The sequence below is a fragment of the Halichondria panicea genome, chromosome 11 (assembly GCF_963675165.1).
Source record: "Halichondria panicea chromosome 11, odHalPani1.1, whole genome shotgun sequence".
NCBI lineage: Eukaryota > Metazoa > Porifera > Demospongiae > Suberitida > Halichondriidae > Halichondria > Halichondria panicea.
This window is the reverse complement of record NC_087387.1, coordinates 4498140-4512118: the sequence shown is the minus strand read 5'-3', so window position 1 is coordinate 4512118 and position 13979 is coordinate 4498140. Positions and strand designations below refer to the sequence as shown.

The 13979-nt window shown below is 39.3% G+C and overlaps 2 protein-coding genes across 2 annotated transcripts; one reads left to right on the top strand and one right to left on the bottom strand.

The window, feature by feature from the left end:
• The first annotated feature begins 395 nt into the window (after positions 1-395).
• On the top strand, positions 396-3934 carry LOC135343926 (uncharacterized). Its single transcript, XM_064540956.1, has 5 exons — positions 396-554; positions 776-829; positions 1036-1106; positions 1762-1888; positions 2104-3934. The coding sequence occupies exons 3-5, from the start codon at positions 1050-1052 to the stop codon at positions 3600-3602; spliced, it is 1683 nt and encodes a 560-aa protein (XP_064397026.1). The 5' UTR covers positions 396-554; positions 776-829; positions 1036-1049; the 3' UTR covers positions 3603-3934.
• Positions 3935-4443: 509 nt separating this feature from the next.
• Positions 4444-7969, bottom strand: LOC135343858 (uncharacterized). The gene is made up of 3 exons (XM_064540881.1): positions 7830-7969; positions 6943-7071; positions 4444-4664 (listed from the first exon to the last, which is right to left on the bottom strand). The coding sequence occupies exons 1-3, from the start codon at positions 7890-7892 to the stop codon at positions 4530-4532; spliced, it is 327 nt and encodes a 108-aa protein (XP_064396951.1). The 5' UTR covers positions 7893-7969; the 3' UTR covers positions 4444-4529.
• Between the last annotated feature and the right edge of the window lie 6010 nt (positions 7970-13979).

The following is a 13979-nucleotide window of genomic DNA, read 5'->3' as shown; positions in this document are numbered from 1 at the left end:
CATGTATCTCTTCACTACGTTGCTAACAAACTTTTGATTAAACTCAGTAAACTCAATAAATTATAAGTCGAACTAATTATTATTACTTACATCATGGGATTTATAATAATGGATACGTTGATTTGGCTAATACTTACCAAATCCCGTAGATCTATAATTATTATATCAGAATAGCCATTTTGAGTGGTTTTAATTTTAATTTTAATTTTGCGTATCAGGCGTGGCTATACTTGATTACAGTGATTACAGTAATTTATGACACCAGCTTTCACTTTCTAGATACAATTCTAGGTGTACAATTTACATTTATATCCCACACTAGTCTCATGGATCAGCCCCCTCCTAAGAAGGGTTGGGAGGGGCTGATCCATGAGACTCCTGCATGCAATACCCACAAAGCTTATAGAGCTATCAGTAATTTATGACCACATCCTTAATAACACGTACCTGCATAGGCCCTTAACTAAGTTTTGTAGGCCCTCGTGTTCAGTACAGTCTCTCAACCTTGCGCGCAACCTGGTAGCACGTAACATAGCTCTTCACATCACAAAAAGGTTTGTAGAATCTAGATGTGCCTTTATTAGTTGTAGATCTTGCATTAATGTATGATGGAGACTATATCTATATATAAATTATAGCTAGGTCTAGTCTACTGTTTATTCTAGATCTGTGTGCATGTTGTTATTATGTGATATCTCTCCACCTGCATCATGATCAGTTCTTTAGCTATAGTCAATATAATTATGAATGTCTTAACTGTATCTATATTCTTCAGCTCACCCACACTTGTTCGGACTGCCTGTGGCCATTCTCCCAGCTGATAATCGAGGTATTTGGTATTTTTTTATCATGATTAAATCTGTACGCATGCGATACCTTGCCTTTAGGTGATATATATTTGCTGGTAATCAGATCTATATACTATAAATCATTAGCTGCGAATGAGAAAAATAATGTGAACTCGTACTCGCAGAAAATACAATAAATAAACCACATGCGAGTAATAATTAAAATTGCTTTCTTTACCATTTACAGGGTAACATCTGGTCATGGAGAGTGCAGATGATCAGGGCAGTGATGATGAAGCTCAACTCGTTGATAATAAGGTTAATACTTGCAGTCACAATTTCTAGAAGCCTTGAGGATAACCTTTACATAGAACTTATTGTATTGGGCATGCATGCAGTGCACATGGCACTGTTTTTGTCGGAATTTATAAACCCAAAGGCACTGCTCGAGGCTGAAATTCAGTTACATTATCAAACAGACACAACGTACTACCGTATAGCGGGGGTAATTTTCGTGGGGTAAACATTTTGCTTTAAGGAGATTTTCGTAACGAAAAAAATTGGGGAACATTTTTGTGAAGGTCAGCTCGCCCATGAAAATTATCTGCTATATACAGTACATAATTATAATCATTTGTAATCACATCTAGGATAGGATATTTCGTGGTTAATTTGAGTGCGGTGGATGATATTGGATCCATGCATGCACATGCACACCCTCTCTTCCGGTATAACTTTATACTGTAGACTCTCCTACTGTAACAATGTGTTGTATAGGTAATTAAGCTAATTTGTTTTTCATGCAATTATTATAGACCAAGTGCTTGTTTGTCATGGAAATTTTAATTTTATTAGCGCTAACTAACTATACTACAATATAACTATGTATAAGGTTACCCGTTGCTCATAATGATGTTCTGCATGACGTTCTGAGTATTAACGGTATATGATGCTGTTGCTTGCTCCAATTCAGATTGAGGTGCTAGCATTGGCATTCCCATGCTCTATTGACTCCGGTCTTAATGCGAAATCATTTGTTGATGACATGATTAGGAGAGGAAGCCGTCTTGAGCTGTGCAATATTCTTGGTGTTCCTGAAAGTACGTTCGATAGATCAATGCTGTAATTAAGTGTATTCTACATGTACATGTAGTTGCAATTATCTGTACATTTATATAACATACATTGTACAGTATACATGCACGTATATAATTATGAAAATTGACATGCATCCTTGGTAAATTCAGTTTCAATTGTGTGTCAAACTACCTATTATACGCAATGTGGAAATCAGGACCCTTATTACATTGTTTAGATTTGCAAGATCAAGATCTAGTCACTCTAGCAAAGAGAAAATATGAGTCTACTAAATTTGAAGACAATACCCAAATGATGGATGATTTCGATTCGTTTGAATTCTATGCAAAAAGAGTTGGTGATATGTTTCCTACAAAGGATCATAGGGAGCATTGGTCATACACTAAATTTGGTTTCATGGACGCAGTGGACGAATCATTTGTAGAGCAATGTAGGCATTTTCTCGTTGGCAATCCTGAAAACCCAGCCCGAATAAATAAAATTGTTTCAGTTCTTTGCCTTACAGGCCACGGTTTGTCCTCCGAAACTGCCACGAAGTTACAAAACAATCCTATTCCTGTTGGAGAGGTGCAAACTCTCAACAGGAAGTACCTGCGTTGGGATTTAAAAGATTGTAGCACAATGATGGGTAAGGAGTACACGCCCCATACCGTGACTAGGGACGCATCTGCTGGGGATGTGATTGCATTTCAGTCCGGTCTATTGTCTCCAAAATGGGTCCTCGATCAGCTAAAGGAACGGGATCGTAAACAATTCAAAAGCCTAGTGATTATTATCGTTGATGCCTGCTATTCTGGCCAATGGGCTACTTACTTCGAACGCAACAAAAGTCTACTAGAGTACACGAAAATAATCGTTCAAACTGCTTGCAGTGGTGACGAAGTCTCTTATGGTAACCTGTTCATACCATTGTGGATTGAGCTCCAGAAAACCAATCTTGAGGACATTCAAGCTTTGAAGTCTCCTGCTGCTGATTTGGGTGACTTGCATGAACAGATCGATGACATAGGACTGAAGCAAAATCCCTCGCTGTATTGTGATCCTGGTATTCCATTTCAGGGTCCGGATATTAACGGAGTGCGTGAGATAATACGAGATGGCAATACTTTTCGTTTTTTCAGCCAGCCTGATTTCTTTCTACGTTTTTGTGTTGATCATGTAAACAAGAGCATTGGAGCAGCACGAGGTGGTACTCTAGAGGACATCGAGGAAATGAAGCAAGCCTTTACAGATGGGTCAATCAAGATACTGTGCTTTCGGTTGAAAATTTTTGATAAAGATGGGACGCGCCAACTTTCTGGAACTCCGATGGCTTTGATTTTGGTTGAATGGTCAAAAGCTGATAGGTCTAGACAACGCCTACATCTTCACCTTCATTTCGAAGCATTTTCTGATCCTCTAATTTTGAGCTGCTTCAGTAACATCACTGTTATCCCCAAACAAGCCATTGTTGTTGGTACAATTAAATGTATCACATTGTATAAAGAAGATCATAAAAATGACAAGAAGGACTATGAAAAGTATTCACGTGATTCAAATGAAGCCAGGACTATCACTGAAGTCTTCACTAGTTTCGCTTCGAGAACTCTGAGGATCACGTCTGGTGATTTGTGTAATCGTACACATTGGACGAACATGAATAAGGCAAAACCCTTTCATTGGATCCGATCCAGAACCAGCATTATTGAAGAATTCATGCCCATGAGCTCAGTATAATTTATTGACACATAATTATCACAAAAACATTTACCACATGATCATATATAGAAGTGTATAGTCTCTGTAGCTGTAGGTTCAAGTCCTACAGGGGGCATAATTGGTTTGTACACTTTAGCTAGCGTAGAGAAACATCACTTGTTTTCTTATAATGTAGAGCACAGTAACTGTACATGACTTTTTGTATTATGTCATATCGTAACTTTCGTAAAATTGTGTGTCTTATATTAATTTGCCACCCTATTTAAAATTCTCTGCTATTGTTCTGTATTACTTAAGTTCTTTTTGTTAATAGTGTATTATGTTGCACAGGTCAATTGAGGCACTTAAAATTTCGTAAAAGAATAGAATGATTTTGTTGGCTGGTTGACTATACTCCCAAGTCATGCCTTCCATTTGCAAATCGATTATATACAATTAATATAACGTATATTGGCTCGGTATATATAGTAATCAGTGGTCGAGGGCCGAGGGAATTTGCTAACAGCGAAATAATTAAGTAAGCCCCTCAAAAATGTGTATACAGGTAATTTTCATGAACTCCCAATTCGTTATTTTAATTATTCGTATATACAGCTCAGAATAGGACGTAGCGCTCATAGTTTTTAATGTTCGTACGATACTGTATGTATATACATGCAATATGAAATATACGACCATACGAAAATAACCTGATTATTTTTACAGCACTAAATTTTCGCAGATTGCCCTAACTAAACATTTCGAGGATAGAGGTTCAAATGACCACACCCCTACAGTAAAGAGGTTTCAATGCCAGATGTAAAACAATTTTGAAGGCACTAATTTTGTGTTTCTGGGTCATTCCTCGAAAATAACCAGCTATACAGTATAATAATTATATTCAAGTTACAAAAATAACATACAAAACAACCGATTGTACGTACACATAGATCCATAACTATTAAACTAGCTTCTGGCTGTTCCACTACTGTTCTTCAGAAAGTCCTCTTTGAGTGTATTTGGTGGTACTTTGAGTCCAACCAGGTTAGCAGTGTCCTTTACTGACCTCTCACCACGACCTTGGTACTGGAACACTATCTCCTGCATATAGGTATGTAGAAATATAGAGTGGGATTAATCATCTCCCACCATGCAGTCATATACATGGTATATGGGCATCTTTTACAAAATGTAGACTAAACACAGCACACAACAACACAATGATTCTCAGTGTTATCTTGTTGACTTAAACTGATCCATAATATTCACCTTTAGCCATTTTTGCCATGATCTATACCAAAAATGGACACTGTTGCCAATTAGACACCTACATGTATTATGCTAAAATTATGTTTATCGGGGCCTACATCGGATCAAATGCATGAATTTCATGCATGAATTTTTAATTAGCCAGGTATTTCAGTTGGTTAAACAATAAAGTAGCTATTTTATATCCCTACACTGTACACTCAATAATTAACTCCTCCCACTCAGTAGCAAATAAATGCTCGGCAAACATATTAGTAAAACCAGTAGGTTTTACATAGGATTGGCAGTGGGTTTGCCTGTGTTTAGCAATATTTCAATTATTTTGACTCATGTTCAAAACTGTTCTATCTCTGCAGGGAAAGGCCACATCAAGAAACTGGCTGAACAGATAGTTTATTTAGCCTTTTCTCTATTTGTATCTCTCATTTCATAATCCATAAACATTTTAATGAATGAATATTTTCATTTTAAAAATTGCACTATTTCGACGTTTCACCGCTCTTTGTCTGACTGACTAAGTAAGTAAGTGAGTAAGTAAGTAAGTAAGTTTCTTGCCCAGCATTTACTCCAAGTACAGCCATCTCCAGGACATTCTGCACAGGGTTTCCAAACGACTACAACCTGGATTACAAAGCGCTTCTTCAGATTTGCGATTGCTTCCACAAGGCAGATGACCTCTCAGTCTCTATTTCTCTTACCTAGACAATTCCGCCATCTTTAATGACTCAGCAATTGTGTTGTGGCCAATAATAATAGATAGGCGTGGCTAATAAACCGTGCGCCTAAAATCAGTGCAGCAGTGCTTTTCCAGAGCCTGAGGTGTTCCTTTTCTTCACACTGTTCAGCTCTAGCTCCCTTTCTCTGAAAGGCATGCTATATGCACTGGCTAGATATCATGCTCTTAAAATGGCTGTCATTTAATACTGATTCGCAAATTCAACATAATTATCAAGGAATAAATTATTACTCATTATACTATAATTATTAGTCCAGAGATATTCGAGAAGATATCTGATTAGTCCTGTCTTCTCTTCTTGTACTGCCTCTTAACGTTCCACTTATGCATGTCATGATACGTAAACTGTACTGAAAAAGAAAGGGAATCCGACTAGAAAAACATTTGCAATGTGAAAAATTGCTAGGATTGGCCAGGGGAACCACAAAAAAGCGTGGGAACAAGAAATCAGACGAGAGCATAACTCCAATCCGTTACAACGTCATGAACATGTACAATACATAGTATATTAAATAATAGACTGTGTTCCAGATCCACCTATCAGCTTCCATCCACCACATCATTCCATGCAGTCACCAGTACGGTCCGTGCATGTTACTACGCATGGATGGACTGTGTGCACCTGTGCTCAACACTGCATGTATTAGGAACATCAATTCATCACAAATCATCATGATTATGTGCCCCACATTCTAAAATGGATGTATAATAAATATATATAGGGATTGGTCATCACTCCACCAGTAAAAATTGCGTGGCATATTGGCTGGGAAAACATGGGAAAACTACCAGTATACATGTGATTGACGTTGTAACGGATTGGAGTTATGCTCTCGTCTGATTTCTTGTTCCCACGCTTTTTTGTGGTTCCCCTGGCCAATCCTAGCAATTTTTCACATTGCAAATGTTTTTCTAGTCGGATTTATCTAGGAGGTACAACACATCTCGTGTGACTCTCATTCAATATTTTGATATTGGGTTTTCAATGTTGTGTGTTCCCTACAGTTACACTTGACTAAGGCTTTTCAAAGTGAAAGAGTAGTCGACTCAAGTTGAGAAATCATGTTTCCGTCGATGAACCCCAGTGAACCTCTCCCTATGAGATACGTTTGCTACAAAACGTGAGAACACTGCACCTGTTAATAAATATCTGGACGAGCTCTAACTAAGAACTCAGCTGGAGAAACACTATAGCTAGCCATAGAAATATTGAGCAACGTACAGAGCTAGCTAAACAGTCAGTTAAAAAGTTTTACTAGCCTAGAGTTAGTCGCGATAAACTGCCAGCTAAGCAAATGTCATCACTATATAGAATTCAATGTTGTACCTCTTCTGAGACCTACTAATGGATGCTAGATAGTATGCACGACCTACCCTATGTTGTCTTGAGCTCTCCAGGTAGGAAACACACGTCTTTAGCAATCTCTGTTTAGGAGTGACATCATCTGCTGTGCTTTTAGTGACTTCAGCTCTCACGTAGCTCCAGAACTGTCCAGTACGCGCCTACACCAAATATTATACTACTCACAAGACTACCTTGGAAATGTACCACTATATAATTATGGTGCCAATAGTTCTACTTTACATAATCGTGCCAGAGTATGTATGTAGATATTCACACGAGCGTACTTCTTCGAAAAATAAGGTCGCTTTTTAATACATTTGCGAGACTAGTGAGATTATAGTTACCGTAATACCACGTCAGCATCAGCATAATTTTTTAGGCCCTAAAAGAAGCACCTACCGTTATGCGTTGCTGTAATTCACTTATAAAAAGGCTTGTTTGAGACATCAAAACATATCTTTCACAGTTGTTTGATCCATAGGTACAGTCAATGAATGTTGTTCACGAGTCAGCTCTCAACGGTGCAGCTAGCTAGCAAGTAAAACCACGCCTATTTTCTCTAAAAAGTCTATACTAGCTGTGGAGCATAAACGCCAGTTGGGCGGAACGTTTTGTGTTTAAAAGATGAGCCATTTAGAAGTGGAATTATTTTTCTACATCAATTACGGTGTGGTACGTGCTAATTAAATGTCATAATTAGAAGGGGCCTCTTTTTTATATAAAGTACCGTATTATGAGAACATAATTATTATATTATACTGTTTAGGCTATGAAGATTGAGTACTATCTACTTTTTAATTAATGGTATTCTTTAATTAAAAGAATGTGTCGGAATATTTGTAAACTTTGCCAGCCTTTTTGTTTAGTCATTAATACAATCTACATTATAATACTATCAGCTACAGAGAGTCCTCACTTGAGAGTCTATCTTCTGCAGCTCCCTCAAAACAAGTCTGCAAAGTCTCAGAGTTTCAGACATTCTGGCATCAAGTTCTGACCATGTGGTTGACCTTTATGACCTTGTGAGCACTCAGTTGACCTCTGACCCTGAAGTGCTGACGTCTGCAGATTATTATAGTCACAAAACTAGAGACAAGACATGGTGGACATGGAGAGAAGGCTTTGCTCAGAGAAAATGAGGTGTTAAAGATGGTAAAGAAGAGGGATCAGGTGTCTTATACGGCACCGGATGTGGAAACGCCCTAATTTTTGTTATTTTCCTTAGCTAATCCGAACCCCTCCCCCTTCAAAATACATCCGGTGCCGTATATGCCACCTGGTCCAATCTCCACTGTATGTACACGTACACTTTAATAAGTACTGCACTTATTCAACCCTCTATAAATATGCAGCACCTCCGCGACCTCTAAAAGTAGCGACTGCTGCATTGACGATTAATGTCTGGTGCTTACCCATTATTATGTACATCCATTTTGCCTGACGTCTTTCTTGATATCTATGGCCTTGTGGCTGATGATGTCATAATTATTAGTTAACAAATAATGGGTAAAACTATACCTCTCCAATCCGATTGTCCGGTTGAATCTAACTTGTGCTATATACTGTAGCTATTATATAGCAACCCATATTTATGCCTTGGTGTGCATGTGCAAGCGAGGTATACGATAGTGTGTGTGTCTGTCTCTGTGTCTATGTAGCCTCTACACAGGCTCTCCTTTTTATTTTTTTGTTCTTTATCACAATCGTTCAATAAGATAAAATACTGTATTAATTGTTCAATGAGATAAAATACGGTATTGATTGGAGGAGAAAATAGACGTAGAGTTAGGAAAAAGGAGAGCCTGTATCGGGAAGTCGCATGAGGGTATAAGGGTGGTAGAAGGATGAAAATGAGAGTGGGCATGCAGTGCTAGAGATGTTGGACTGCCCACGTAGAGTTTTATGACTAATAAAACTTTGCCTGCAGCAAGCTGGACATGGACTTGAACTGAAAGTTTGCAAGCACTATAGCTAGCTATACCTTAGGCTTAGCTAGATGATCTACTAGTCTAGATTGTGTGTTCAGATTCAATCAGACTATCACCTTTTCTTGTGTCTTTCTACATGGTATAGATCAAGAGTAGCTTAGTCATGATTATCATATAGCAGGTAGCTACTGCCACCAGAGCTGGCCACGCTGGTTCTCTGATCTGACTTGCAGCACAGCTTGGTGGTTGTCTCAGTATAGTAGTCTTATCGCCCACGTTCATAAAAATCCTTGTGGATCACGCGATTTCCCAAACCAGGCCTTCCTTTTTCCATAGATTGAAGAGTTTCTTAACTGTACGCACATTTCTTTCTTTGCTGCCTCACTATGTCTATTCTTTTTGGATGAACAATGACAACAGCAAGAAAAAGTAAGCCCTGGGAACGAGGCTAGTGTTTGTGTGTATAGACTGATAATATAGAGCTGCTAATGAACTGCAAGTATAAGAGGCTTCAGTAACGTTTTCTTGGATTTTGGATTCACAAAACATGAAAATAATGCTTTGTTCTCGAGTTATGCCTATATAGTTACTTGGAATGCCATTGCATGCAGCCTTTTCAGAATAGTGCGTAGCAAAAACTTGTCCATGCATGGAGTGTTGCTACTCTATACTTAGTAGTTATAGCTCTGCACTAGACCGCTATATTAGCTATTGGTAATAGCTGCAAGAGTGAGAAGAGAGCTGCAAGGCTCTACTGATGCAGCAGCCCTTTGTGTATTTTTGGCATCTTTTTGAGCAACAATCATGATCAATCATTTCCCACTATTTTGAGTTTCCCTGTGATTAGCCTGATGCAAAAATTGTTCATCATGATAATCATAATAATTATATCATGTGTATTAGCAATTAGCAATTACATATTAGCTGTTTAATGTTAATATTAGCTATAATTATAGTAGCTTTATCAAGAGTTTATAATAGACCTTCATTATGAACTCTTGGCTTTATGTTACGTAACTTTGACACATTCACCGAGGCATCAGCACCCGCGGTGCTTTTATTAGGATTGCAGTACTGCGTGTGATATCTTAATTAATCCGAGGCGCGCTACGGGATATACACTATAGTAGTCGGTCAGTTATGGTCATCTGTCTGTCGTTCTGAGTCTGCTCACTTGGATGTGATAGCGCTGTGTTTGTACCATGGATAGCCTCAACACAAAGGTAGTAGTTTTAAGTTTGGCAGATTTTGAGTTAATCTTCGCCAATAAAAGTAAGCAAACACTAAGAAGCTCGAACCTTGCATGTATAGACTACACTAAACTCCAAATTAATGCCGAGGGTTTGCACTTCATGCAGTGCTTTAGTTCTATTAGCTATTCTCAGCTATATATCATGGTATGGCACTGTTTAACGTTACACAACAGCTTCTGCTCTTATTCTTGTACCTAAGCATGCATGTTTTATTTTACCCAGTATAGCGGAAGGTCCAGATAAAATTCTTCGGAATTAAGCAATATAAAACTTTGTAACCTTTCAAATACCGCACGCACTAAAGACAATCTATCTATAAGGACTTGTAGGGTGCCGGCCACGTGTACTGTTCATGGCACCATTATTACGGTCAGAGGTTTGTATACTGTACATTTATCTCACAGCTTCATCAGGTATATATCAGCTATATACACATGTAGTATCTGTCATTGATGTTAGCTATGTATAGTAGACTCGTTAATCCGATCACCCTTGGAGTAATGGGTACAGAGAATAGTCAAAAACATAATTTGCCAAGGCCTATTTATGAATGCAGTTCTCTGCAACATTTTCTGGCGCGGCCGTTATTCGAAAACAAACCCCCGTGCAATTACTGATACAAGATTAATTGCTGTCAAACTCCAGTCACTAATAGCACAGTCATCATACGATTGTATCTATTAAACAGATTGTGTCGATTGTTGATGGGTGCATTTTATCCTTTAGGCCTATAATACAACAGTTACCCACTTACAGTGGACCTCTATAAAACATTGGGGAAGCCTTTCCTTTTTACCGTTATAGAGAGGTGATCTTTGTTGAGAGGTTTCGATTGCCAACCACATGGCTATGTATAATTATGCTCTATGAGTCAATTCTTGCTGCAAATAATATATTCTACTTGGGGTCTGTATCATAGCAACTGGGTGGGGTTTAACTACCACGCTGCCGCACAAAGCTTGTCAGTCGTTTTGATAGTTGTATCCAAGGTAAGTATAGCAAGCATTATTCATTCCATGCATGCAGTGAGTATATAACATAATTATAATAATTATATCCCGTTGCTACGTTGTTGCCAAGTGCAATATGCTTCATATTGCACTGACCGCAAAGTCATATTGCACTGACCGCAAAACGCCCCTCTGGCAATTAGACAGACAATTAAATTAAAATTAAATTAATACGCATGAGAAATAACAAGTATCAAAGTATGTCCAGCCATGCAGGAATGAATGTTCAGCACTGCTGGAGTTTCTTCTTGCAACCATGCAGGTTTTAAAATTGTCCAAGATTCATTTTGTGGAAGATTCTGTGTTCCTAGATCGACCTAGTCCTCGACATCGTGATGCATGTCAATTCTGCTTCACCGTAGCACTAGAAGTGGCTCTTTTTGCTGGGGGCATGAGCTGTTTTGCAGCAGTGTAGAAGCGAGCTTTCTTGGCTTGGTTATGAGGCCGAGCGTAGACCAGCAGCTAATACATGTATTCACTGAGTAGTGGGGTGGGGCTGTTTCTTTGCAGCAGTAAGTGGGGCGGGGCTGTTTTGCAGACTCCAACAATTTTGTGTCAAGCCATTCGTCGGTCATGCCAATCTTATACGCTGCAGATACTGGCGTCTAGAAGAGAGAAGAGATGGAGCTGTGTCTAGAGTTGTTTCTGTCTTTTTTTGTGCTGTTTATAATGTGTTACTAGGACAGTGTTATGTTGCTATGCCCTCGAGATATAAACTAGTTATAACACGTGCACTCGGGCTGCATGGCATATATTGCACTCAGCCCTCGGGGCTGGCGCCCTCGTGCTTCAGTGCAATATATTCCATACATCCCTCGTGCCCGTGTTATAACTATAACTTATTGTCCACTTCATTCGAATTTATGGAAGCCATCCTTGGCCTCGGGGCTTTACCCTCGTTCTCGGTAGACTCGCAAGCCGTCACTGTTGCAGGCGAACAGTAGACTGGTCAAACTCCGTGTTGAGACTCGTGTAACGTTTGCCACGATATTTGTGGCAACTAACCGCATGCGGTTACCACAAGATCAATGATAGTGACGTTTCACTAGAAAACTCTACGTATCACATGCAGTATACTGACGTCACGAAAACCGCAGCCACTTAAAATATTTTCTGATATGCTGACTGTGCAACACGAGTCTCAACACGGAGTTTGACCAGTCTACTGTTCGCCTGCAGCAGTGACGGCTTGCGAGTCTACGTTCTCGGAGGTTTACTGCCATAATTCTGATGTAGTGGACATGCAATAAGTGAATCTTAGAGTTATTACAAGTTTGAAAAGGCTGTATAGGGACCAGCTACAGATAGGTTTTCACGATTGTGCAAAACAATCTCAGCAGTAATTTTCTGTAAAGAAAGAAAGAAGAAAGTTCTGGGAGGTTATTTATTACTAAAGCTGATTGGGGACTAGAAAGCTGCTCGTTGTACGGAGTATAGAGAGGTGACCATTCCTGAGAGGTGCTTTACCTTATAGTTTCAACAGAACCTAAGCTCTTGGCCGTTTTATATCATGTGGTTGGTCTTTGGAGGTGGTCGTTAATGGATTGAGATTCTACTGTAGATCTACTAGAATGTTTTGTGAAAAATAAAATTGCAAAACTGGTATTACGATACTTTCCAGAACGCAATGGATAGATCGTGAAGAGACAAATCTGCTGATTTGTCTCATTCACAAAGCTTTTCCAGTATAATACGGTGCATGACGATGCTATAATTATGCTGTTCACTTATGATAATCATCCCCCCCCATCTTAGAATGTACCTGACTGGTCTGGCCATTGCTGGAGGTATCTACTTTGCTGGTCTGTATATATAGTGAGCCTTTTGTTTCAAAATGGCGATACAAAATACCATGTGTTGGTGTCCCAAAAATCAACTCGATTTGTTTTATCAACTCGATTTTATCGACTTTATCTGGTAGGGATCGACTCGATGTGTTTTATCAACTCGATTTTATCCAGGTAAGGATCGACTCGATGTGTTTTATCAACTCGATTCCAGGCCGCTGGGGGAAAAAAGCGAGTTTCGAGGGCGGCTTGATATCGAGGCTATACTCTTGCAACAAAGGCGCTAGGCTCAGACAAGGGGCACTGCACTGAGACTCTTGAGGCCACATGCACGCCTACAGCAGCTCAGAGTAGCTCAGATGGGGACCTTCTGAGCCTGAGATCACACAGTAGCTACTTGCTATGTTTCATGAACTCAAGAGTCAAGTAGACAAGCATTTAGTGATTTAATTTACTGTGATCTAGCACAAGTAAGCTGCTGTGACCTTCTGCAGACGTACCTGGAAGGTCAGCTACTCTGACCTGCTGTAGGCCTGCCTGTGGCCTCAAGAGTCTCAGTGCCTTGTCTGAGCCTAGCGCCTTTGTGAGTACAGCCATAGATAGCCTAGATATCAAGCCGCCCTCAAAACTCGCCTTTTCCCCCAGCGGCCTGGAATCGAGTCGATCCTCTCGAAATCGAGTTGATAAAACACATCGAGTCGATCCTTACCTGGATAAAATCGAGTTGATAAAACACATCGAGTCGATCCTTACCTGGATAAAATCGAGTTGATAAAACACATCGAGTCGATCCTTACCTAGATAAAATCGAGTTGATAAACACATCGAGTCGATCCTTACCTAGATAAAATCGAGTTGATATAACACATCGAGTCGATCCCTACCAGATAAAGTCGATAAAATCGAGTTGATAAAACAAATCGAGTTGATTTTTGGGACACCAACACATGGTATTTTGTATCGCCATTTTGAAACAAAAGGCTCACCATATGTATAGGGAGCACTCATTGGACCCATCCTATTCTCTTGTCTCCTCTTTGTAGTGGACTTTTAGTTAATCATTCGTTATAATTATTGCTAGCCAGTAA